This window comes from Leptonychotes weddellii, chromosome 4 (genome assembly GCF_054177405.1).
Source record: "Leptonychotes weddellii isolate Sample4059 chromosome 4, ASM5417740v2, whole genome shotgun sequence".
Classification (NCBI taxonomy): Eukaryota; Metazoa; Chordata; class Mammalia; order Carnivora; family Phocidae; genus Leptonychotes; species Leptonychotes weddellii.
In genome coordinates this window covers 132,967,197-132,994,326 of record NC_138372.1, presented here as the reverse complement: position 1 = coordinate 132,994,326, position 27,130 = coordinate 132,967,197, and the positions used below count along the sequence as shown (strand labels likewise).

At 41.4% G+C, this 27,130-nt stretch overlaps 1 protein-coding gene across 3 annotated transcripts in view; it reads left to right on the top strand.

Annotated features, from left to right (window-relative positions):
* CDH17 (cadherin 17) overlaps positions 1-26,172 on the top strand; it is a 66,087-nt gene extending 39,915 nt beyond the window's left edge. For all 3 annotated transcript variants that reach the window (XM_081816249.1, XM_081816246.1, XM_081816248.1), the window contains exons 12-18: positions 1,286-1,477; positions 9,765-10,009; positions 12,890-13,020; positions 17,063-17,302; positions 22,265-22,381; positions 22,518-22,631; positions 24,802-26,172. In XM_081816249.1, the coding sequence (XP_081672375.1) occupies positions 1,286-1,477; positions 9,765-10,009; positions 12,890-13,020; positions 17,063-17,302; positions 22,265-22,381; positions 22,518-22,631; positions 24,802-24,902 (1,140 nt within the window). In that variant the 3' untranslated portion in view covers positions 24,903-26,172. The remainder of the gene's footprint in view (positions 1-1,285; positions 1,478-9,764; positions 10,010-12,889; positions 13,021-17,062; positions 17,303-22,264; positions 22,382-22,517; positions 22,632-24,801) is intronic.
* Positions 26,173-27,130: the final 958 nt, after the last annotated feature.

Here is a 27,130-nt window from a genome sequence, read left to right as displayed (position 1 = left end):
GGAAATCGGAGGGGTAGACGAACCATGAGAGACGATGGACTCTGAAAAACAAACAGGGTTCTAGAGGGGAGGGGGGTGGGGGGATGGGTTAGCCTGGTGGTGGGTATTGAGGAGGGCACGTTCTGCATGGAGCACTGGGTGTTATGCACAAACAATGAATCATGGAACACTTCATCTAAAACTAATGATGTAATGTATGAGGATTAACATAAGAATAAAAAAAAAAAGAGCCCATTCCTTCTCAGTCTCCACGAGCCTTTCCTTGGGTTGTGGTTTTCTTGTGTTCCATCTAGACAGTGGTTTTACATTGAGGATAAGAAGATCCTGCTTTGGGAGTTGGAAATGCAAACTGTACCTGAGAGAGAGCAAGTGGGCGTCTGTCATTGCCCCAGGCCTCCCCTGGGCCCTGCCCGTTACCATCTTTAAGATCATGACGCCACCAGGGATGACCTGGGAGATTTTCAGCAGAGAGGTGGGGGTTGGTCCGGGCCAGTGAGCAAGAACACAAGCTTTGGAGTTGGACAAGCATGGGCCTGAGTCCCAATTCTGTGACTCACCAGCTGTGAGCTCCTGGGTGCGGTTTACCTCTCCAATCCTTTGCTTTTCTGCCAAACGGAAATGACAGTATAGCTACTTGATAGCGTGCTTTGTTGCTTATCTTTCCTGAGTCCTTATCATGTGCCAGGCATTGAGGGGGTTTACATGCTTTCTCTCTCTCAATCCCCGCAGCAAACAAGACATAGGTTGTGTTGCTATTATTTCTATAAGACAGATGATGAAACTGAGACTTGAGGAAATGAAGTGACTTACTTCAGGTCACCCGGCTACTAAGTGGCAAGCTGAGGATTCATCCCCAGGCTGTTTGACTCCAAAGTTCAACCTCTTAACCTCTCTTCCTTGGTGGATTACAGATTAACTAAAATAATATATGTAAAATGCCTGCCATAATTTAGGTACTCAACACATAGTAGCTATTTATTTATATCATTACTAGTATAATAACTGCAGTTAATAAACATATTGGATGTGAGAAGGGGAATCTGTTTTAGAATCCTACCAGTAGCTCCCCGAGACATGTTTCTTGGTGCAATGGATATCAGTCTACGAGGATGACTGATGTCAAAATCAACGGCCACATATTTACTGGTAGGAAAACATGCTTGGTAAGTATTGATGCAAACTATGATTTGTGTTCATTGTGAATCCAAAGAGACAGATTTGCCCTTTGGAGATTATGCTTGATGACAACAGACATTCTCATTTCCTTCCCCTGTTTTTTTCTTAGTATGGAAGCCTAACCCTTGCTGAAGACACAGTCGTTGGGTCCACCATCTTAACCATCCAGGCCACAGATGCTGATGAGCCATTCACTGGGAGTTCTAAAATCCTGTATCGTATTACACAGGGAGATAGTGACAGACGACTGGGGGTTGACACAGATCCCCAAACCAATGCTGGATATGTCATAATTAAAAGGGTAAAGAGCCTCTTTAATGGATTTTTTTTCTTTTTTATAAATCAAGTTTCTTATGACAGTGCAAGGATCGATAAGCAGAGATAGTGGATTAGCCGTTACCTTTCAGGTGTGGTGAGGGACTCCTAGAGCACCCATTCATTCTCATCCTCCTGAAAGACAGAAGGCCAGGATTCTAGTTCTGGGTCTGTTGCTGAGCAAGTAACCTTTGTGGAGGGAGGTAGGGTTGCCATATAAAATATGTAAAATATAGGATAAACGATTTTTTAGAAAAAGTATGTCCCATGCAATATTTGGGACATACTTCTAGTAAAAGAACTGTTTGTTGTTTACCTAAAGTTCAAATTTAACTAGGTGTTCTATATTTTTATTTGTTAAATCTTGGGAGCGTGGAGGTTTTGCTGAGGGCTTTACCTCTCCTTTTGCAAATGTGGGCTATTAGACTAGATGAGCCCTATGAGCCCTTAAGGCTGTAGACCCTCCAATGTGTCAGCCATAGATCTCTTTTCAAGGTTTAATAGACCTATCCTTTCATCCTATCCTTCCTGCCAACCCCCTACTTTCATCTTTTATGATATTGCTAAACTCATTGGCTCTCACGTTATCTTACCTTCTGTAAGGACTAGAAAGTCTAGAGCCAAAGTCTTGATTACTATAGTCCCTGCTTCTTTGTGCAGGATCTTTCTAGCCCTCCCTCAGTCTTCTCCCACCGCCTACCGTATACACCTAAATCTTGACCTTTTTCTCCATGGCTGCCTCATCTATGCTTTACAGCATGTAAATGGTTTACCAGATGACTCTATAGGAAGCATCACTCAATGTCATCTGATATATTTGGAATTATAAGGGGTCAGAATTACAGCAATAGTGGGTCAGTAGGCATGGTTGGGTGTTGGTGGTTTATGGTGTGGTGTGCTAGAGGCTGCAAAAAAGGCTCAGGAGGAAAGTTTTAGACCAGAATCAAGGAAAGCTGAAGAGGAAGACAAAGTGGAATAATTTCACAGAGGACGGATAGAAGCACGGGGATAAAAGTGCTAGTGCCAAAGCGAGCCCGGGGGCAGAGTTTCGGGATTCTGATCCTATTATTACCATACACTTCACCTCCAACAAAGGGCCTCATGGGGCTCCGGCAGTGAAGTTTGTGTGAGGACCAACTGAAACCATTAGGATCCTGTGTCAGTCTGACATTTGGAAAAGGACTAGGGACGACTCCCCCCACCCTGTTGATGGCTGTCTACATGGAGAAGAAGAATTGCAGAAGGATCAGATAAAGGAAAGGGCAGTTTTCAGAGTTGGCAGTGGGTGGTCCAAGCAGCAGGCTGGATCCTTTCCCAGCAGGAGGGGGCAGACAGCTCCCAGTTTCTCCCAGGACCAGAGCTCTCTAGACATCTAAGAGAAGATAGAGGCCTGCCCATCTCGGTATGAACAATTCCCACATGTCAACATTTTCTCGTGGTGGCTTGTTGTGAGCCAACTTAAGTTAATTGGACCATTTGTGGCTAATGGGCACCTTTAGGGAGATGTTGGTGACCCCGAATGATTAGTGGTGGGTGCGAGCTGTGAGTAGTCTTCCACACAACCTTGACATGAGGAGGTATGTTACAATCCAGCAGGCTTCTGACCAAAATCCTTGTCATATCCTTTTTGTTTTGTGGTTGTATTCCTAGTGTCTGGAATGCTGCCTGGCACATAGGAGAGTTTGATAAGTATTGGTTGGCTGAATAAATAATTGAATTCTGTCCTATACACAGTTATTAACAGACAAGCACAAAAACAGTCATCCAACTTGTGCTTTAGGCCTGTGAAATCCTAGCTCTCTGTCCTTCGGGCACTGTGATAATAGTATTCTAGTGAAAGGATTTGTCTGACTGTCCAAAGAAAAGGGATCCGAGACAGAGACAGAACAGAACTGGAGTTCTAGAACTCTGAAGGGTATAGGCTGCTGGACTAGCCAGATGCTCACATTCTCGTTCATGTGATGACTGAGAGATTATAGTATATTTTAAACCAAATCGCATGTCTTGGATACCACTTGGAAGGATACCACCTTCCTCTCTTTGTAAGATCACTCTGCCAATTAACAAACCTTCCAGTGCTGCTTGAGCTAGTAGCTCAAGGCCTGCAGTAGCTGCCTCTGGAGCGGGCATCTCTGATTAAGATCTCTTCAACGCTCAGCAACAACTGACCCTAAGGTGTGGATTCTTGATTAGGATACCCCAAATGTTAACCAGCCGCCCTTAGGATGTCTGTATTCACTATGACAGATGCATGTATTTATACTGTTTTCAGTGTTTTAAATAACTTAGACTCTATAATGTGGTTACTTGTGTATGACTTAGGCTTCTAATTCCCTACACAATTAAGCTGCTAGGGGACTACCACTGCTTTTGAACCTTTGTGTTAATCATTTTTTAATGTTTAAAACTAGTTTAAAAAAAAAACACATGGGGGCGCCTGGGTGGCTCAGTCGTTGGGCGTCTGCCTTCGGCTCAGGTCGTGATCCCAGGGTCCTGGGATCGAGCCCCGCATCGGGCTCCCTGCTCAGCGGGAAGCCTGCTTCTCCCTCTCCCACTCCCCCTGCTTGTGTTCCCTCTCTCACTGTGTCTCTCCCTGTCAAATAAATAAATAAAATCTTTAAAAAAAAAACCCACATAACATGGAATCTATCCTCTTACATTTTATAGTGTACCTTCTCTATATGCCCCTGTTGTAGAGCATCTCTAGATCTCTTTTGCTTGCAAGAATGAAACTCTATGTTCCTTGAACAGCAGCTCCCCTTTTCCCCCACCCTCCAGCTCCTGGTGACCACCACTCTGCTTTTTCATTTCTGTAAGTTTGACTCTTCCAGGTAGCTCAAAGACATGAAGGCAAACATAATTTGTCCTTCTGTGACTGGCTTCGCTTAATGTTCTCAAGTTTCTTCCATGCTGTAGCATATGGCAAGATTTTCTTCTCTTTTGAAAAGGCTGTATAATTTTCCATTGTGTGTATATACCACATTTTCCTTATCCATTCATTTGTCAGTTGACGTTTTGGTTGTGTTCACCTCTTGGCTACCGGGATTAATGCTGCATGATCATGGGAGAGCAAATATTCTGTTTTCAGTTCTTTGGGGCAAATAGTCAGGAGTGGATTGCTGGATGATATAGTTGTTCTAGTTTTCAGTTTTTTGAGGAACCTCCAGGCTGTTTTCCACAGCAGCCCTAGCATTTGACATTCCCACAAACAGTGCATGAGGGTTCCAGTTTCTCCACATCCTCGCCAGCACTTCTTTCTTTTCTTAAGTTTGATAATGGCCATCCTAACAGGTGTGGTTTTGATTTGCATTTCCTTGATGAGTAGTGATGTTGAGCATCTTTTAATATACCTGTTGGCTAGTTGTATGTCTTCTTTGGAGAAATGTCTACTTAAGTCCTTTGCCTAGTCATTTCTAGGTAAAAATCAGGTCATTTTGGGTTTTTTATGCCAGCAATTTGCAGGAGTTTCTTCTTAATACGATGCATATCACCTCTCATCAGATACCTGGTTTGTAAAATAATCTCTCCCATTCTGTAGGTTGCCTTTTCAAGCCGATGCTGATTTCCCTTGCTCTCCCGAAGCTTTTCAGTTTGATGTAGCCCCACTGGTGTAGTTTTGCTTTTACAGCCTGTGCTTTGGGTGTCCTATCCAGAAACTAAGCTTCTTAGTCACCTTTCTATCAGCAACTGTTCACCTGAATTACAGATATGCTAATTGTGGGCAGATTTGGCCTAGGAAGCCCTATTGCCCGACCGTAGTCCGCTTCACTTTACGGAGCATGTCTGCATCCCTTCTCCTTAGTGCTCCACCCTGACCCCAGCCAAGGCACAGCTAAGCTCCACTGTGCAGATGAGGTTCAGGTCTCCCAGCCGTGGCAGAGCTGGGAACTTGACCCCAGAAACCATTAGGGAGATGGTTTCTGTTGAGGCCTTGTGTTGCCACCTACTAGCCCTGCGACCTTGACCATAGGGGGTCAGCTCTCAAAGCCTCAGTTCTCTCATCTGTAAAAATAGGCAAAATGGTGGCACCTTCTTGAAAAGGATGCCAGAGGATTAAACGGGAAAATACATATATAGCTCTTAGCCCAGCACCCGGCACAGAGTAAACTTAATAAATGTCCAGCATTATTTTAATTCTGATTAATTCGAGCTAATTTAGCATCTCTCGTTTCTGACACTACATGTGTGCGTTTCCACACCAAGCAATTCTTTGACACCGGCCTGAAGGCCTACAATTTAACTCAATTCTGGGACTATCTACCTGGAGATAGCACAGACTCCGCAGGGTAAGGGCTCAGTCCCACGAGACTGCCCCTTCTTCGGAAGCCAGTTGCAAATCGCGGGTTGTCATCTGTGCTTTGGAGCGACTGGCTGTAAGTTGGCTCTGTGACTCCCTCCTTGGGTCCCACCACTTGCTAAAATAGCTCACAGAACTCAGAGAAACATGGACATTGACTAGTTTATTGTATCATGGATATGATAAAGGACATAGGGGGACAGCCGATGAAAAGATCCATAGGGCAAGGTCTGGAAAGTTTCCCCAGTGCAGGAGCTTCTTCCTACTCTTGAGTTGGGGTGCCCCATTCTCCCAGAACATGGGATATGTTCACCAACCTGGAAGCTCTCTGAACTTGTGGGATTTTTATGGAGGCTTCATCGTATAGACAGGGTTGATCATTAACTCAATCTCTAGCTTTCTCTCCCTTTCCTGGGAGGTGCAGGTGGGGCCAGAAGTGCTTGATCTTTCTGGTGAGCAGCCTCCATCCCGAAGCAACCCAGGAGCCCATCAAGAATGGCTTCATTAGAACAAAAGGTATTCCTCTCACCCAGGAAATTCCAAGGGATTTAGGAGCTCAGTGTCAGGAACCAGGGGCAGAGAACAATATATATTTTTTCTATTACTTCACATTCCAACGTGATGTTGAGGATTAAACAAGTTTTGGAAATGCTGTCCTCCTCAATATTTACTGCTGCCCAAAGCTCTGGCCAGTCATGCGGTAGAACACGATAGTCTTGGGGCCAAGCGGGTATCAGGAGCAGCAAGTCTATTCCTTTGAGTCCTGCCTGGCTTATTGACAATTCCCCTATGGGATCCCCTTTTTGAAATTTGGGGTTTTGTTTCAGCTTTAATTTCTTTATGCAAACGTTGTCACTTCTCTATCATGGCTGGTCATTTTGAATTCTCAGTCCTTGACCTGTTTTTAACTAGCTTAAGTGTCATTTGGAAAAGTAACGCACGCACTTTTTCCTCGTCAGTGATCACTGGTGACAATGTTACATATCCCCAGTCTGCACTCCTCTCTCTCAGCACTTCTATCTCTGCCTCCAGGCTGAATCTAAATCACTGGGTTTGATTTAACTCAAGCAGTTGTGTGAAGAGGAAAGGTGGCCTGAGCATGTTTTGTGAGCTCATTTGATGACTGCATCTCATCAGATGGGACCCACGACCATCCCAGGAGGCCATGATAGGTCTCTTGACTTGGCTTTGCAGGCACATCCCTGTGTTATGAACGACGATACACAGGGTTTGATAAGGCTTCTCCTTGATTAAGTTCTGCTGATGATCATTTGCTAATTTAGCATCTTTCATTTCTGATTTTTTCCCTGGAAGATCTGGCTCAGTGTTTTTCCTGGTGTGAAAGTTAAGCACTCCGATCAATGGCAGGCTGCTTCTTTCTCCTTTGTTCTTCCATTCAGTATGTGTTTAAGGAGCACTGACGCCCTCTCCTAACTGGTCTCCCAGTTGAGGGTGGGTACCCCTCACGTGGCTGCTCCCAGAGTTATTTTCCTAAAACACAAATCCGACCACATCAGTTCTTGTGCCTTGTGCCTCCCTTTGCTCCTCAAGGATGACGTTCCAGCTCCTTAGCTGGATGCACAGTCTTCTCTGTCTCAGCGTCACGCATTCTATCTTGATGACACAGGCTGCTTCCCATTTGCAGACGTAGTGTCTCATTTCTTTATCGCCCACCTCTGGGGGCCTCAGTGATGGGAGGGGAAAGCCAGGGAGGCCCCTGAAGATCTGTTTGGTGTGAGGATGGGATGCACCTCTTCTGTCTGAGCACCCAGAGAGTGGAGCTGCCTGCCTGAGCCTGGGCTTGGCTGGACCAGCAAGGAGCAGAGAGTGCTTCCTTTGTCCACAGTGCAGGCTTGCTCTGGGGGCTGCTGTCTTTCTGTTCCAACTACCAGGCTTTCTCGGTTTGATGCTCTTGCCTTCATTCCCCGAGATGAAGAGTGGGTCTCTGGGAATCAAAAGCTCCAGCTTGCATCCCACCCCCAGGTAGGGAGACCTATCAGACCACTTGGTGGTGATCAAAATGTCATCATGGGGCCGTGGCCTGCAGACAGTGGGTGCTTATCTCTGTGAGCAACCTCTTTTTTACATCTCATCTGGCTTACAAAATTTTATATCCTTTATATTATATCCTGTCCATTGCTTCTTATTTTCTATCTCAAATGGCCTTGAATCTTCACACATAATTCTTTCTCTTCCATATGAACAACCTTTCTATCATACTTTCTATTTGAACTAGAAATTGGGTTGTGATGTTGTGTGTGTTTGTGTGTGCATGGAGGAGAGGGGTTTCTGGAGAGTGGGAATTTTCTCTGGAATGTCTTTTCCACTGGAGCCCTCAAGGGCCCACGAAGACCGAGTCTTTCTCATCTTTCTATTTCTTGACTGATACACGATGGATACTGTGTGCCAAAGAAGAGGGGAGAAGCAAAGATCAGTATAACACAGAGAGCTTATGCTTAGTGAGGATCTAAAGTAGATAACCAAACAATTAGAGTCTTGAGTCAGAAACTGAGAGATTACAGAGGACATGGAGCTTGTCCATTTGGAGACAGCAGATGGGGATTGGATGTAGAGAGGACAGCATTGAGCCAACTCCTGCCTGAGGGGGAGAACTTTTTCAGATGTTAGGGAAGGGCAGGCCAAGCTAATGCAATCATGTGTCAAATCCTCCACGAGTTTTTCTGTTCATGAATGGATATTACCATTTTTGTTCAACCGATGAGAAACTGATATAAACTAAAGTTAAAAGACTGACAGCTCACCAAGAGATCCTGGGTCTTATAGGCCTGGGAGAGTGAATCAAATAGTGTAGTTTCCATAATCCATAATCCATAAAGTACCTTTTGGGCTTCGCTTTGGTTCCTTTGTTTTTGAGGTCCTTGGTACCATTGAGATCGTGACTGTATACTCACTTGTGCGCATAATATAAATATTTAGGTTTTGGTTTCTAGGGCTTCACGGATTCCCAGAAGCCTTTTAATCCCAGATGAGAAGCCCAACTTTAGGGGCTATTCCTCTTCAGCAGGCCTTTCGGACTAGGATTTTTTTCCCCTAATAGAATCATGGACTCAATGTCTTGAGAGAGACCTTAAAAGTCACATAAAACCAGTTGCTGAAATGCTATGGAAGTCCTTTCTATGCTGGCCTGTCACACGTTGTTTAAGCCTGTTCTTGAAAGGTACCAGGGTTGGGAATTTACTGTTTTTTGAAGCCACTCCTTCTGTCTTGGGTAGCCCTGTTAGATTCTTCCTCATACTACACTCAAGTTGGTTTCTTGATTCTTGATTCCTGGCTCTGTCCAGCATAGTCTGTCACAAGAGCAGACCCTCTATCTTTCGATTTTCTCTGCTAACCTCTCCTACCTTTTATGCAGGTAAGTTCTTTATTTTGGGGTTTGGATTCGGAGGTCCCTGGGAAATCATTCTCTATACAATGTGGATGTCTGTATATAAGCCTTTCCCTAGCTGTCTTCTGAGAATTTTCTTGAGAGAACTAGTAAGTTTCTGCTCAATGAATGAAGTATCCCAGGGTTACATAAATTTAAGGGACGCTGCATTGATTTCCCCTTCTAGGAGAGTCATAATGCATCTAGCATATCGAAAGCTCTGATAAGTCCTGCAGCAAAGACTTTGGCTCTGTTATCATTCTGACAAGTAGGTTTTTGCTGACACCAAATTGGGAACTGCTGCTCTGTAAGAAAGTATTTATTTATTTATAGAGAAAGAGAGAGAGTGTATGGGGGAAGGGGCAAAGGGAGAGGGAGAGAATCTTAAGCAGGCTCCACACCCAACGTGGGGCTCGATCTCACGACCCTGAGATCAAGACCTGAGCTGAAATCAAGAGTTGGACGCTTAACTGACTGAGCCACCCAAGTGCCCCTGTAAGAACGTTTTTAAAGGACCATTGGGAATGAAGCTTTTAAGGGAGCCAATCATCCCCCAAATTAATTTTTCCTCTTTTTTCTCCCCCTACACAGCCTCTTGATTTTGAAACAACAGCCATTCATGATATTGTGTTCCAAGCGGAAAATCCTGAGCCTCTGGTGTCTGGTGTAAATTACAACACCAGCTCTTCTGCCACGTTCAGACTTATTGTGACAGATGTGAATGAAGTACCAGAATTTTCCGAGCGCGTATACCAAGCAAAAGTCAGTGAAGATGTGGCTATAGGCACTAAAGTGGGCAAAGTGACTGCCAGGGATCCGGAAAATCTGGATATAAGGTAGAGGAGAGCAGTGTTGGGTAGGCCCAGCTGTGCTGGGACCATGGCCAGTGGGGAGGAGGAAGGGTTGGGAGGGATAGAGAAGCTGGTCTGACTCCAGGGCTCTCCTCTAAGAAAGCAGCCGGTGATCTGAAGCTGTATCCCAGGATACAGGGTGGACATGACCTTGGTTCCAACAGTCGTCAGTACCCTGGGGGCATCAATGAGAAATCAGGCTCAGGCAAGTGGGAAACATGTCAGCTTCCATCCCAGCCCACTCACCACAAATCCCAGCTGACGGCTGGTGAGTTCAGGAGATGGGGTCCAGAGACTGGGCTACCTAAAGCCAGGCTCTGTGTCTGTACCAGCCATGGGAGCCAGGGTTTGGGGGAGAGTTGCTGTCCAACCCCTAAGGTGGACTGAAGAAGTTCTTTCTAGACAGAGAGAATGAAGCAAAAGCCCAACTGGACAGACTCACCCACTTGATAGGGTTAAGGGAATCTTCTGGATGTAGAGTGCCTACGTTCTTTGGCTCTCCAGACAACAGGTCTGGGGTGACAAGACTCATTCCAGAGCCTACCCCTGGAGAGGCTAGTGCTCAGGCTGAGGTGGTTAAACAAAATGTGCAAATCTTTCCATCTTAGCAATTCTCAATCATTTTTTCCCCAGTGCAATAGGACCTACACAGATTTGTCTTAAACATGTGCAATGATAATTTGCCCAAGATATATATGTTGTGTATACATCAATATCTATAACCTCTTTGAGATTGTATAGTTAATAAGCACATGGATAGGATTTGAGCCTGGATATTTTGCTTCTGTTTTATCACATTGACACTACTGTCTGTGGCATAACGAATACTTCAGCTTAAACCATTGGCTTAACCCATTGCGTATGGTTACGAATGCCAATTCCTTAAATTTCTCAAAACATTTCAGGGGAGTCTTGCCTCCCAGTGAGCTGTCATTTAGGCATGTGAAATCACCTCTAAGATCTTTTTCTTTGTCAGGGAGTAAAGTTCCTACCTATTGTTTCATTCTCTATGTCCCATAAAGGCAAAGGGAAGAGAGAAAGAATAGTGGGGGCTACGCTGTGTGGTTTAGAGTAGATACTACTGTATACATCAGAGTCACAAAGTATGATGGGGCACAAAATGTTTATAATTTACAACCATTTATTGTTTAACAAATGCTTCTGCCTTCTGCATGAGAATGCTATAAAAATCATCAAAGACAAGTAAATAAAAATTTGAGTTTATGAGTGGGCAAAACAAAAACATTTAAGAAAAGTTCTTGGATCAAGGAAAAGGTATACCAAAAATACTATTAAATTGAAATCAGGAAGATGAGGATGAAGACAGAGAAGGGGAGTGTCCTGTAAGAAGACAAATGAAAAGAGGGTTTCAAGAATGAGGAATAATCAATCAATAGTTCTGATGCTAGTAATAAGTCAGTTAAGAATTAAGGATGACTCCCAAGTTTTTGGCCTGAGTTCATTCTTTTTCTCTCAGTTCGGCAAACTCATAATCCATCAGCACCCAGTGGTCCTTTAAAAAAGTAGATCAGATCATAGGACTCCTCCGAAAACCCTCCAAAGAGTTCCCATCTTACTCAGAATGAAATCCCAAGTACATAGGATTTCTTCTTCATCACCCGTACACACAGCCTAACAGTGCTTGGCATATAGAACATACTAATATTATGAAAAAAATTAATTTGATGAAAGAACACATCCTGACTTTTTAATCATGCTCTTGCTTTTGGACATGTAGGTTGTTTCCAGTATTTTTTTTTATTGTATAAAATATTTTGAATCTATGTATGAATGTAATTCTTTTCTAACTTCAATTAAATTGTTTTTTATTTGGGGACAATTTCCAGAGGTGGTATTCTGTGGTCTGAAGACATGGACATCCTTATGGCTATGTTGTATTCCTTCCCAAAGGGCTGCACTAATTGGGGTGTTCTGGTGGTTCTAGTCTTATCTCAGATTCATCTCTCGTACACCTGCCAATGAGTTCCACTGAAAACACAAATATGACTAGAACACTTTCCTGCTTAACAGCATTCTGTTGCTGCCCATTGCTTCCAATGATCTGGCTCTTTCCACCTCCCTGGCTTCATCTTTTGCCATCCACTGCTTCCCATTTTTATCCCAACACGGCTGGAATGCCCGACTCCCCCACACCACCAGGCTAGTCCTTGGCCTCTTCTGCACTAGCTCACACAATTGTTCCTTCTTGAGCATTCTTTTTCTTGCCTTAGTTAACATCTTCGGCTTCAGAAAGACTTCTCTGGGATACCGCAGGGCCCCTCTCATTGTATTTGCCACATTTTATTGGAACTATCTATTTCTGTGTCTGTCTCTTCCACTGGCCTAAGAGCTCCCCCCCCCCCTTTTTGGGTAATCTCCGCTCTTGTTCTAATGCGCAATATTTGCTAAGCACTCAGTAGATGTTTGTAGAATGAGCAATTAATTCACTGTGCCACGAGCAGCCTCTGAGTATCCACCCATTCACCTAACATCTCCACCCCTGGGTGTCCGAGTTTTCTTAGAGGGAGTGGTTGGCTAATCAGTTTTCAAAGATGCTTCCAGGTTGTTTTAATTGGAATCCTTTGATTTCCAGGAAAGTTGAACTTTTTTCCTCTGGAGTTTGTGACTATACCTTTTTTAATAAAACAAATATAACTACGACTCTGTAAGGATGCGCAAATCCTCCTTTTGAAGGTGGACGGTATGCAAGTAAAGCATCAATAATATAAAATAATGATCCTTTAAATATGCTGTAAGGGATATGCAAGGGATGAGGCTCTTAGAACAGCATAATGATCTTAAACTGTCTTCGCATCTTCGCACAGAGTAATGTGGGTTTTCTTTTGCTCTTTTCACCTTATGAAGTTATTCCCTGAGAGACAATGGCAGAGGCTGGCTTAAAATTGACCCCGTCACGGGTGAAATCTCTACTGTGGCTCGGCTCGACAGGGAAGCTGAGAGTGTGTATCGGGTGCAAGTGGTGGCCACCGAAATAGGTGAGGAAAAAAAGTAACGAATGATTAGGGGCTACACCGATAGACATGGGAGGGAAGGTGAGGTGGGTGGGAAAGTTCACTGGATCCGATTGTCAGAATATCTTCTAGTGGAAGGATGATAAAGGTACCGAAGGGGAGGGAAGTGCTCACACCTTCCTGGCTTGGTGCAGGGGGGGATCCACCGGCATCTCTCCGGCAAGGGTGCACCTGCAGGCTCGCCAGGCTGCAGGGGTGCTCTTTCCGGTTGCTCTTGTTTCCTGTGGGGGCTACAGCTTTGGGGAAGGTTCCTGCATCTCTGCTGAACTACATCCCCTTCCTCCAAGGCGGTTGTGGGTTTCTCCTGAGAGCAGGGCCAAACCACTGCCCTGCTGACCTAGGCCATGACTTGCTCCTTCAGCCTTAAATTGCAGTGGCTCGGGGCTGATCCGTTCTGAAACAGAAAATGTTTTATGCCATGTTCTCAACTTCCATATGTGCCGGAATCACCTGGGAGCTTGTTCAATCAGATACAAGGGGTTCATCTCTGGAGACTCTGATTCACTAGGTTTGGGTGGCCCTGGGTATCTCTGTTTTGCTGAAATTGGGTGAGCTTTTGAAAGGAAAGACTTATTATATAGATAAGCCAAGGATGTTTGAATCATCCTGTATAATCCTTGCATCCCACTTAATCTGGTCATGGTGATATATATTCCTCTCTGACTTTGAATGTGGAGTTCCAGGGAACTTGAAAAATTAAAATAAACATACACCCATAGGAATAGTATGCTTACCAGTGATAAGGCTGGTGATTAAAACATTAGGTTTCTTTGCATTTAAATGGAATTTTCCAACTTAGCATAGAAATTCTGTTGATCTTATGCTGGTTGAATCCTCTAATTGAGTAGCAAATACATCTGCCCGGTTTACCGAAAAATGAGAATGGAACAAATTAGGACTAAATAAATACAGTTTTAGACCAAAAAAATAAACTTCTAAATGTGAGTCCCAGGAATTGGGAGGTGGAATGGGGAACATTCCAGTGGATGGGAATCATAAAAATGGCCCCCGCATGTGAAAGGATTAAGAAAAACAAAAGTGCCACAGTCAAGTTAAGCCAATGAGGGTAGAAATGCTGGAGTCTGTGCCAAATTTGGAAGAGTTGTGTGCAAGCAGACACGCCTTGCTGAGGCGGATCAGGGACTTGCTCTGTCCCCTGCTTGTTTCCGGACGAGCACATTCCACTATCACATTGTATACATTGAACTCTTGATTTAAAAGCTCCCGATTAATCAGTAGGAAGTTTCTGGCTGAGCCTTTATGCCTCACATTCCACTACAACATACAGTGGAGATCAACACTTCACTTTGGATGTGTCCTAGAGACCTCTCACGTTTTAGAAGTTCCATGAATCAAAGCCAGGATCCCAAGCCCTGTTCCCTTTGTTGGTTCTGAAAAGGTGCAGATAGATGAAATGACTTCAAGAGCACCGTGGCTTTTCCTCCTTTGGTGATGTGTTGTCAGGGCCATGGAAGACAGTTGAAAAGCAAAGCAAGAGGACAAGGTTCACTGGAATTAAAACAAGATGGGGTCAGGGAAACTGTGGAACTGGTATCTGATTGACGTCAGGGAGAATGAGAAGAGTCAGTGTTTACATTGCACTGGCAGCCCTGGTTTTAAGCACTTAGTGTAATAACTTAATCCTCATACAACACTATAGGTAGGTGCTATTCTTGACCATATTTTATGGATGAGGAAGTCAAGGCACTGAGAAGTGAAGTAACTTGCTCACAATCACACAGCTACCATCTGTTAAGGCTACAGAGTTTAAATCTCTCACCGCTACATCATAGTAAATAACGTTTGTGCAGCCCTTTACTATTTTCAACAAACACTACGTGTGGGATCCTCACAAAGTCACATATCTTATAGCTGAAAAAACGATGTGTAGAAAACTTAACAAATATGCCTAGGTCAGTGTTGAAGAGAAATTGTGGGCTCTAGAGTCAGACTTCCTGGGGTGGAAGCCTTTCTATTGCTGTGTGACCTTGGGATGTCACACAACTTCTCTGAACCTCAGTCTTGTCATCAGTAAACACACATCGGAGTTGTTTTGAAGTAATGTATACCCAAAGCAATCTACGCATTCAATGCAATCCTGATCAAAATAACACCAGCATTTTTCACAGAACTAGACAAACAATCCTAAAATTTGTATGGAACCACAAAAGACCCCAGATAGCCAAAGCAATCCTGAAAAAGAACAACAAAACTGAAGGCATCTTGATTCTGGACTTCAAGCTCTATTACAAAGCTGTCATCATCAAGACAGTATGGTACTGGCCCAAAAAACAGACACATAGATCAATGGAACAGAATAGAGAACCCAGAAATGGACCCTCAACTGTATGGTCAACTAATCTTCAACAAAGCAGGAAAGAATATCCAACGTAAAAAAGACAGTCTCTTCAACAAATGGTGCTGGGAAAACTGGACAGCCACATGCAGAAGAATGAAACTGGACCACTTTCTTACATCATACACAAAAACAAATTCAAAAGGGATGGAAGACCTAAATGTGAGACAGGAAACCATCAAAATCCTAGAGGAGAACACAGGCAGCAACCTCTTCGACCTCAGCCGCAGCAACTTCTTCCTAGAAACATCACCAAAGGCAAGGGAAGCAAGGGCAAAAATGAACTATTGGGACTTCATCAAGATAAAGAGCTTCTGCGCATTGAAGGAAACAATCAACAAAACTAAAAGGCAACCTACAGAGTGGGTGGAGATATTCGTAAATGACATATTGGATAAAGGGCTAGTATCCAGAATCTATAAAGAACTCATCAAAATCAATTGCAATTGTACTACTAGGTATTTATCCAAAGGATACACAAGTGCTGATTCAAAGGGACACATGCACCCAAAAAATAAATAATCCAGTTAAGAGATGGGCAGAAGACATGAATAGACATTCTTCCAAAGAAGACACACAAATGACTAACAGACACATGAAAAGACGCTCAACATCACTCGGCATCAGGGAAATACAAATCAAAACCACGATGCAATACCACCTCACACCTGTCAGAATGGCTAAAATGAACAACTCAGAAGACAACAGGTATTGGTGAGGATGCTGAGAAAGGGGAGCCTTTTTGCACTGTTGGTGGGGATGCAAACTGGTGCAGCCACTCTAGAAAACAGTATGGAGGGTCCTCAAAAAGTTAGAAATAGAACTTCCCTATGACCCGGCAATTGCACTACTAGGTATTTATCCAAAGGATGCCAAGATACAGATTTGAAGGGGTACATGTACCCTGATGTTTATAGCAGCAGTGTCTACAATAGCCAAATTATGGAAAGAGCCCAGATGTCCATCGACAGACGAATGGATAAAGAAGATGTGGTATAGATATATACAACGGAATATCACTCAGCCATCAAAAAGAACGAATTCTTGCCATTTGCAATGACATGGATGAAACTAGAGGGTATTATGCTAAGCGAAATAAGTTAGTCAAAGGCATATATCATATGATTTTCCTCATACGTGGAATTTAAGAAACAAAACAGATGAACATAGGGGAAGGGAAGGAAAAACAAAGTAAGTTAAAACAGAGAGGGAGGCAAACCATAAAAGACTCTTAACTATAGGAAACAAACTGAGTGTTGCTGGAAGGGGGGGGGGATGGGCTAAATGGGTGGCGGGCGTTAAAGAGAGCACTAGTTGGGATGAGCACTGGGTGTTGTATGTAACTGATGAATCACTAAATTCTACTCCTGAAACCAATACTACAATATCTGTTAACTAACTTGAATTTAAATAAAAAAATATTAGCACATAAATCTTAGTTATTATTATTATCACTGAGACTTTTTAACCAGGAAATGAAGCCAGGTCTGATTCTAAAATCTTGCTATCTTCCTACTACCTCAGTATACCCAACTGCTTGAACTGTGTGTGTGTGTATTTTTTTTTTTTTTTAAGAAAAAGAAGTATCTTTTTCCCATTAAGAGGAAAATGAGAGAGCTGATACCATGTTTCAATCGCTCACTGCCTTAGGTGGCTCCTCCCTGAGCTCCATAGCCAGTTTCCACCTGACCCTCTCCGATGTGAACGACAACCCCCCTCGGCTAGCCAAGGACAACTCAGGCTTGTTTCTGTGCCATCCCCTCCAAACAACTGGAAGTGTTATTTTCGAGGCCACTGATGATGACCAGCAGTCATTTCGGGGTCCACAGTTTGAATTTTCTCTTGGCAGTGAAATCTTACAAAAGGACTGGCAAGTTTCCAAAATCAATGGTAAGTTGTCAAAAGTACATCAAACAAGCACTGATCAATGATTAAAATTAGTTTTTATTTGCATTTCTTCCATGCTGCAGGTACATGCTCTGAAAGAAAACTTGTAGAGAGGAGCTCTTCAGAGGGAAGAAAGCCCTGGGCTTTGGAGGGAGGAAAGATTAACACACAGCATCCCCCTTAGTGTACATTGGACAATTGGATAATTGAACAATTTGAATAGCATTTGCAAAATTTCCAATGGCAGCTGAGAAACAGATTTCATAATGGTTCTTAAAAACAGCTTCATTGAAATAACAATTGTCATCCAATAAGCAGCACATATTTAAAGTGTACAATTTCATAAAAATTGATAAATGTAGATATCATTGAAGCCATCAGCACAATAAGGACAAGAACACTTACACCACCCCCCAAGATTTTTCATGCTCCAGTTGCAAATCCCATTTTCCACCCCACCCTGCCTATCCTCCACCCCCTATCCTCAGGTAACCACTGATCTGCTTTCTGTCACTATAGATTAGTTTGCATTTTCAAGAATTTTATCTAGATACAGTAATACAGTATGTATTCTTTTTTGTCGGGTATTTTCACCTAGCATCAATGCTATAAGCATTTGTGAACAAGAATTTTGTAAGAGCATACACTTTCATTTTTCTTGGTTGAATCCCCAGCAGTAGAATGGTTGGGCCATATGGTAGCTGCATGGTTAAATTTTTAAGAAAATGGCAAATTGTTTTCCAGTTTGTAACATTTTCCATTCCTATGGGCGCATGAGAAGTCTAGTTGCTTGATGTTCTCCCTAACACTTGTTATGCATAGTCTTTTTGATTTTAGGCATTCTAGTGAGAGTGCAGTAGCATTTCATTTTGGTTTTAATTTATGTTTCCCTAAAGACTAATGGTGTTGAGCATCTTTCCATGTGCTTATTTGCCACCCATGTATCTTCACTGGTGAAGCGTCTGGTCAAATTTTGTGCCCATTTGAAAAATTTGGCTGTTTGGTTTCCATTGTTGACTCCTAGCATTCTTTCTATAGCCAAGATACAAATTCTTTGTCAGATAATATGTTTTTGTTTTTTTTTAAGATTTTATTTATTTTATTTCAGAGAGAGAGTGAGGGGGAGGGGGAGAGTGGGAGAGGGAGAAGCAGGCTCCTGGCTGAACAGGGAGCCTGATGTGGGACTCGATCCCAGGACCCAAGGATCAGGACCTGAGCCGAAGGCAGACGCTTAAGGACTGAGCCACCCAGGTGTCCCTGTCAGATAATATGTTAATAGATACTTCCTCACAGGACATGACTTGTGTTTTCATTTTGTAACAGCGCCTTTTGAAGAACAAATTTAAAATTTTTTATGGTATCTGATTTATTGATTTTTAAATTTTATGTAATTTGTGACTTTTTTGGTGTAATATTTAAGAAATTTTTGCCAAACCCAAGGTTACTAAAGTTTTCTAATTTTTTTCCCCCTAAAGGTTTGATAGTGTCGGCTTTTACATTTAGCACCATGGTCTGTTTCAAGTTAATTTTTTTTAAAAAATTTATTTATTTATTATTTTTAGAGAGAAAGAAAACTCGGGGGGGGAGGGGCAGAGGGAGAGAGAGAGAATCTCAAGCAGACTCCTCACTGAGCATGGAGCCCTCCATGGGGCTGGATCTCATGACCCTGAGATCATGACCTAAGCCGAAATCAAGAGTCCGATGTTTATGAGACTGAGCCACCCTGGTGCCCTTCAAGTTAATTTTTGTATGTGGTATGTAGTTAAGGTCAAGTTTCATTGTATTTAATAGGACTATTTAATTGTTCTGACATTATTTACTGAAAATATCCTTTTCACATTGAATTGTCTTGGCAACTTTGTCAAAGATCAAGTGACCACATGTATATGGATCCATTTCTGGACTTTTCTGTTTCACTGATCTCTTTGCCTACCTTTATACCAATATTACACTGTTTTGATGACTGTTACACTATAATAAAACTTCAAATCAGATAGTGTAATTTTTCCAACTGTGTTCTTTTTCAAGATTTTTTCATCTATTCTAGGTCTTTTGCATTCCATATAAATTTTAGAATTTTGCTTGTCCATTTCTATCAAAAAAGCCTGTGGAGATTGTGATTTGGGATCATGTGAATCTGTAGCTGAATTTGGGGGAGAATTGACATCTTAACAAAACTGAATCTTCTAACCCATGGACATGCTATATATCTCCATTTATTTAGGTCTTCCTTAATTTCTCTGAGCAAAGTGTTTTAATTTTCAGTGTATAGTTCTTGCAAAATTTCCCCTAAGCATCTCATATTTTTGATGCTATCTTAAATGGCATTTAAAATTTTAATTTTTAAGTAATTCCAGGATATTGGAATATAATAATTATTTTTGTGTTTTGATCTTATATCCTATGACACTGCTGACCTCACTTTGCTGTGCTCTCTCTTTTCCTTTTTTTACGACTCCGTAGATTTTCTATGTGGGCAATCCTGTTGTCTGCGAATAGTAACATTTTAATTTCCTTTCCAAACTGGATGCCTTTTATTACTTTATCTTGCTTTTTATTACTGGCTAAAACTATCAGTAGAATGTTGAATGAAAGTAGTGAGAGTAGAAATAACCTGGCTTGTACCCGATATGGGGAGAAAGCATTCAGTCTTTGACCATTAAATATGAAGTTTGCTGTAGCTTTTTTGTCCATGCCCTTTATCAGATTGAAGAATTTATCTCCTATTGCTAACTTGCAGAGAGGGTTTTCTTTTTTTTTTTTTTTTTAAAGATTTTATTTAGTTATTTGGGTGAGAGAGAATGAGAGATAGCACGAGAGGGAAGAGGGTCAGAGGGTCAGAGGGTCAGAGGGAGAAGCAGACTCCCTGCTGAGCAGGGAGCCTGATGTGGGACTCGATCCCAGGACTCTAGGATCATGACCTGAGCCGAAGGCAGTCGCTTAACCAACTGAGCCACCCAGGCGCCCTGCAGAGAGGGTTTTCTTTCTTTCTTTTTTTAAACTGGGAGTGGATGCTAAAATTTTCATATACCTCTTTTGCATCTATTGAGATGATTGTATTGTTGATTTTTTTTTTTTTTTGGTCTGTTGATTGGTGAATTATATCAATCAACTTTTGGATCTTAAACCAGTCCCTTCTTGGTATAATGCCTAGTTGGTGGTGAAATATTAGCATTTTTATATATTGTTAGATTTGATTTGCTAAAAGTTTAAGGATTTCTCTATCTGTATTCTTGAGGAATATTGGTCTATATTTTTCTTTCCTTGTAATGTCTTTGTTTGGTTTTGGTATCAGAGTAATGCTGGTCTCATAGAATGAGTTAGGAAGTATTCTACTTCTTCAATTATCTGAAAAAGTTTATGTAAAATTGTTTTTTATTTCTCTCTTAAAGTTTTGTAGAATTCACCAGTAAAGCCATCTGGACCCAGAGCTGTCTTTATAGGAAGTTTTAATTAAAAACTCAATTTCGGGGCGCCTCAGTGGCTCAGTTGTTAAGTGTCTGCCTTCGGCTCGGGTCATGATCCCAGGGTCCTGGGATCGAGCACTGCATCGGGCTCCCTGCTCGGCCGGGAGCCTGCTTCTCCCTCTCCCACTCCCCCTGCTTGTATTCCCTCTCTCGCTGTCTCTGTCAAATAAATAAATAAAATCTTAAAAAAAAAAAATTCAATTTCTTTAATAGATACAGGGCTATTTAAGTTATAGATCTCTTGTTGGTTGAACTTGTTAGTTTGTGTCTTTTAAATAATTTATCTATTTCATTTGATTTGTCTAATTTATTGGCACAAAGTTATTTGCCCTATTATTTTATTATTATTTTAATATCTACAGAATATGTAGTGATTTCATCACCTCATTCTGATATTGGAAAATTGTCTCTTTTTTCCAAATCAATCTGGCTAGAGGTTATTAATTTTATTGATATTCTCAAAGAACCAGCTTTTGATTTCATAGGTTTTTCTCTATTTTTTGTTTTGTATTTCAGTGCTCAGATCTTTATTATTTCCTTCATTCTTCTTATGTTGTATTTAATTTGTTGTTCTTGTTCCATTTTTATTAAGTGGAAGCTGCGGCAATTAATTTAGAAATTTTTGCTTTGTTAACATGGGCATTTGGTGCAATAAACTTATCTCTTAGTGTCATGTTAGCTGTGTTCCACAAAGTTTGATATATTGTGTTTTCATCTTCATTCAGTTCAAAATACTTTCTAATTTCCTTTTACATTTCTTCTGTGACTCATGGGTTATTTAGAAGTGTATTATATAGTTTTCAAATATATGGGGATTTTCCACACCTTTCTGATTATTGATTTCTAACTTAATTTCATAGTGACCAGAGAACATTTGACTGGAATACTTTTAAATTTATTGGGACTTTTGTCTCTCAGTACTTTAAAGATATTTTTTTTACTGTGTTTTGGATTGCATTGTTCTTTTTTGTTCCCTTAAATGTAATGTATCTTTTTTCTTCAGATGCTTTTAAGATTTTCTTTTCCACTAGTTTTAAGCAATTTGATTATTACATGCCTTAGTGTAGTTTTGTTTGTTTATCTTTTTCCTGGGATTTACTAATCTTCTTGGATCTGAGGATTTAGAGTTGTCATAAAATTTGGAAAAACAGTTGGCAATTATTTCTTCAAATACTTTTTCTCTTCCTAATTCAGTGTTTAATTCAGTTTAACTTTATAAAAAATCATAGCGATAGGGAATAATGATAACCAGCTATATTCAGTAGTATTCATTCTACAGAGAAGTCATGATCGAGAAATCACAGGATGCTTTGGCATCCTGTTTGACATTCTGAAAAGTACACGTAGAGTGGTAATACTTTGGGTAGTTTAACTCATGCTTACATCGAATCTTTTCCTGGTCAACCTTAGTATGTACTGCAAAGATGAGCTTTATTCCCGTTGATACATAGTTCTGAGGTTGTGTTTTCATGTCATTCTTTTTTCCCTATTCTGACAGGAACTCATGCCAAACTTTCCACCAGGCACACGAACTTTGAGGAGAGAGTTTACAACATCCCAATCCACATCAATGATGGTGGTCGGCCACCCTTGATAGGAACAGTGTCTTTACCAGGTAGGTATTATCCCACAGGCAACTTGGGATAATGTCTGTCACCATGGGTAGTTTGAGAGAATTTTTGTCTTTGATAAGGAATTCTGCAACTGTTTACTTGAAAATGTATTTTACTGAATACTGCTCTGCTTTTCAGTTACTTTCTGCAAGTGTGTGGAAGGAAGCTGTTTCCGGCCAGCAGGTCACCAGTCTGGAATGCCCACCGTGGGCATGGCAGTTGGTATACTCCTGACCACCTTTTTGGTTATTGGTGAGTATAATTTCTCAGATTCAAGGATTCCTGCTCTGGGTCTTTGAAACCCTTACCTCAGGGTCTCTCTTCAGGACTGGTCTGATAGCTGCTCACTGGCAATCTATGCAATAGCCAGGAACACAGATCACTAGCAAACTATGAGACTTTCCCAGTTGAGGACTGCTGCCTTCGTACAACCCTTTACTTATCATTGCCTTGTTGGTTAGTTTGGGAAATATAACACAAGAGGCTTTAAAGCATAAATTGTTATATTTTGGGCCTAGTTACTGAGGTTTTGTGATGAAGGAGAAAGAAATGCAGGTGATGTGCCCCTGCTACGTGCCAGGCACTGTGCTCGATGTGGGGGATACAGTGATGGGCAAGACATACCAGATCCTACATTCACAGAGCTCACAGTCTAGTCTACCGTTGTTGGAATAGGTAGAATCAGCTTTCCAGTGGAGATGCTCACATACCTGAAATGTTGCATATTTTCATGACTGTAGACTCTGATTCTTTATTACCCCAGAACAATTCTAGCTTATCACAGGCCTCACTCTGCCTTGGCCCCTGGCCAAGCTAGACAGCAGAGTCCCCATTTCTAGCCATCTTCTTTTTTTGTGAAAAGCTCAGTGCTTACTGTGGTAATCGTCCTCTTTCAACTGTTTTCCTCACCGTAAGTTAAATATTAAAGATAGATCCTTCATCAAGTCAGATCCACTTGACTGAAGGGGTTTACACCATTTCACATCCTTTCTCTTTTAAAAGGAGGGCTGGGATTCTTCTAAGAATTCTTCATTGTTCTCTTGGCATCTGGTCTTTTCGGCCACGACCCAATCTGTCACATTGGACTCTGATTCACAGGTCTAAAAGGGATCTCATTTCCTTATACCATTCCATTCAAGTTTCTCATTGTCACGACAGGGAAGGACCTTTGTGACGTAGCCACAGTCCATCCTGACATGTGCATGGGGATCATCTTTTATCCCTGACCACAGGCTGGTACACACCTTTCATACTAATTGAGCTGGCCTTTTGAGTTTTCACTCACTTACTAAGCTCCCTTCTGCCTTCTAGGCCTTTTCTTACTCTGTCCGCCCTCCCATCTTAAAAGGATTTTTGAGCTTATGCACCAAATAGTTTTCTCCCATGACAATTTAATCCCATAATTTTTGCCACACATTAAAGATTGGATGAGTTTGGGGATATCTAAAGATAGAAGTAATAGGATCTTACAGTTTCATATCCTTACTTTTTTCAAAATAGGGTTGGGGTGAGTGCAAGATTCTTTTTTTTTTTATTTTTTAAAAGATTTTATTTGTTCATTTGAGAGCGAGAAAGAGAGAGACAGAGAGAGAGAGCACAAACAGGGGGAGGGGCAGAAGCAGACTCCCTGCTAAGTGGGGCTTGATCCCAAGACCTGGAGATCATGACCTGAGCCAAAGATAGACGCTTAACCGACTGAGCCACCCAGGCGCCCCTTAGTGCAAGATTCTTAATCAGTCTCTGAGCATCCAGTCTTTTCTGCCATGATTCCTCCTGTAAATTTACTGCCAGGTTAATTTCCTTCAAACAACTCCCCCTTTCCATATTGGTATCTGGTTTATAGTATACAATTAGTGCTAAAATGCACGATGTAATTTTGTAGGAGTTCAGAGATAAGAGAAACCAGAAAGGTTAGGGAGTCTACTAGAGCTGGAGCCATGAGGAAGGCACCAAAGAAAATGTGGTATCTGGTGTGGACACACCTAAGCTTTAGGCAGGTGAACAGGTCAGAGAACAGCTTTCTGGTTGTTCTGATTGGACTATTTCCTCTAAAGAGGAGGAAGGACTGGAATAGACATTTATTGACTATGTCCAAAGATCAGGAACTCTATCAGATGCTTATACACATCGTCTTCAGCATACGTTAGATCCTATATTCCTTGGTAAAGACCCAGTGATATCCACCAGCTTAGATATGATTTGGGAGTTGATACATACTGACAACAAGATAAATGATAAGCTTACGAATCCAAGAAAGCCAATGCTTAGAATCCCTTATTCACCAGGACAACAAAACTTTGTTGAACCACAGAAAGAAATGAAGTCACATGAGTCATTTTTTCCTACCACAGTACTACTTTAAAACGAATGTGATAGTACATTTTAAGATTCCATCTCTTTGACCCTGCATTTTCTCTTTTAGGTATAATTTTAGCAGTTGTGTTTATCCGAATAAAGAAGAATGAAGGCAAAGATAATGTCGAAAGTGCTCAGGCATCTGAAGCCCAACCTCTGAAAAACTGAATTTGAAAAGGAATGCTTGAGTTTATGTACTGAGTGCTATTTCAGTAACACAGCCACTTAATCCCATAATTTTACTTTTTTATCCAGCATGTGCACTGTAATTTTTTACAGATATACCCTCTTGCCCTTTAATATTTTATTACTCTTTGATATTTTGTGTGCTATAGACATTAGAGACATTTCCCATTCTCCCATGACACTTTCCCCTCTGCAAAAGCTTTAGCTATTTATCCAAAACAAAAAAATGTATGTGTTTTTTCCCTTTAGGGAAAGATGGACTGATGAAATATTCTGTTCATTTTCTCCTTATCAAGATTTATCAGTCATCCACCACAGAACTTCCTGGATTCCATTTATACTTTCTCTAATTCCATCCTGTGTCTCCTTCCTCATGTCTCAGTTGGTATTGCACTAATTTTAAAACATTCGTTGGAGAAAAGAACAAAGTTAAGTCTCAAGAAAAAAATAAAATGGAAGCCTTGTCCCTTGGTGTGAACAGAAACTATTTTGTGTTATTAGCCTTCTTTAACTCACTGTGGCTCATATTGCTCTTCGTTTGAGATTCTTCCACTTGGATATGGCACAAGTCTACCACAGACCACACAGGCCCACTTCCATAAATTTTGGTGCAGAAACCAACCACTGACCAGATTTACTTACTACCTACCATGCTTATGTTCTGCACATGTTTTCCTTATGTGTATGTTAATAAAGTTTTGGTTGCTGTATATTTAACAGTGAAAGAAAATAAGAATACATGGAAAAAGTAGTGACGAAAATCAAGAATAAATGTTGACTGTGGTTTTGTTTCTTGGGCTCTTTGGCTCTGCTTCCTGGTTCTTTGCATTTGTTGAGGGAATATCTGGTAAACAATGATTACTTAACCTTGATCAGAATTGCCTCCCATGTAGAGCTAGTCTGTAAGGAGGAGTCTACAATAAAATAAAAGTTCACTGCTTTCAGGACCATAGGTTGGGTTCAAGACAGATATTTTGAATAAGAAAACCTTAGATATTTGAAGCATTTTTAGGTCTGGAACTATTATTGTCTGGCTCATGCGTTGAACCTTGAAAACATTCAACATTACAAAGCCTCTCAGAATTTTCAAGAGTTTTCTGGAAAAGAACTTGTATCTGAAAAGGTGCTCTTACAATGGTAGCTGAAGCAGGCCATGAAGTTCTATTTTTCATAAATAATCCTTTTTGTGGACTTGTATTTTTTATAGGCAAAAAATTAAAGCAAAAGAAAATATCCAAACTCTAAGACCTCAGTATTGCTTTCTTGTGTAATATCTTGTGCTTCAGACTCTTTTACCTGTTTTTTCACATGAGGCTCATTGAAAACCTCATAATGGGTAAGGTTCCCCCTTGTCTCACTGTACATTAAAAGACAAAATAAAAAAAAAATCCCCCCCCAAAAAAACCAAAATCCAAGAGCACCAAAAGCAAATTTACTTCACAAGTTATACCCCAACCCAAAGAATAGTCTAACTTTATCAGTAAATTCAATAAGTATTTTACTTGTGTGCTCTTGTTTTTAAAGATTTATTTTATTTTATTTATTTATTTAAAAGATTTTATTTATTTATTTATTTATTTATTTATTTATTTATTTATTTGAGAGAGAGAGAGAACACAAACAGAGGGGAGGAACAAAAGGGGAGGGAGAGGCAGACTCCCCGCTGAGCAGGGAGCCCGATGTGGGGCTTGATCCCAGGACCCTGAGGTCATGACCTGAGCCGAAGGCAGACGCCCAACTGACTGAGCCACCCAGGTGCCCCAAGATTTTTTTATCTGAGAGAGAGAGAAAGAGAGTGAATATACGGGCAAGCAGGGGAGGGGTCCAGGGAGAGGGAGAGAGAGAGAATCCCAAGCAGATTCCCTGCTGAGCATGGAACTTGACACGGGACTTGATCTTAGGACCCTGAGATCATGACCTGAGCCAAAACCAAGAGTTGGACACCCAACTGACTGAGCCACTCCAGCACCCCTAACTTGTGTGTTTTTGCCCAAGAGTGGCTATGATGTGACATTTATGTCACAGAAAAATGCATCATTGCATTATTTTCAAGAAATCCTATTATCATTATTGAAAGACCAAAGTAGTCCAAGGCAAGTCTGCTGAGGTAGGTTCAGGGGTCTATCCTTCTTCAATTCAGTGTTATTCTCTCTGGACCAATTTGTACCACCTAATAATAGGTTGATCACACAGAACCTTCTCGTCTAAAA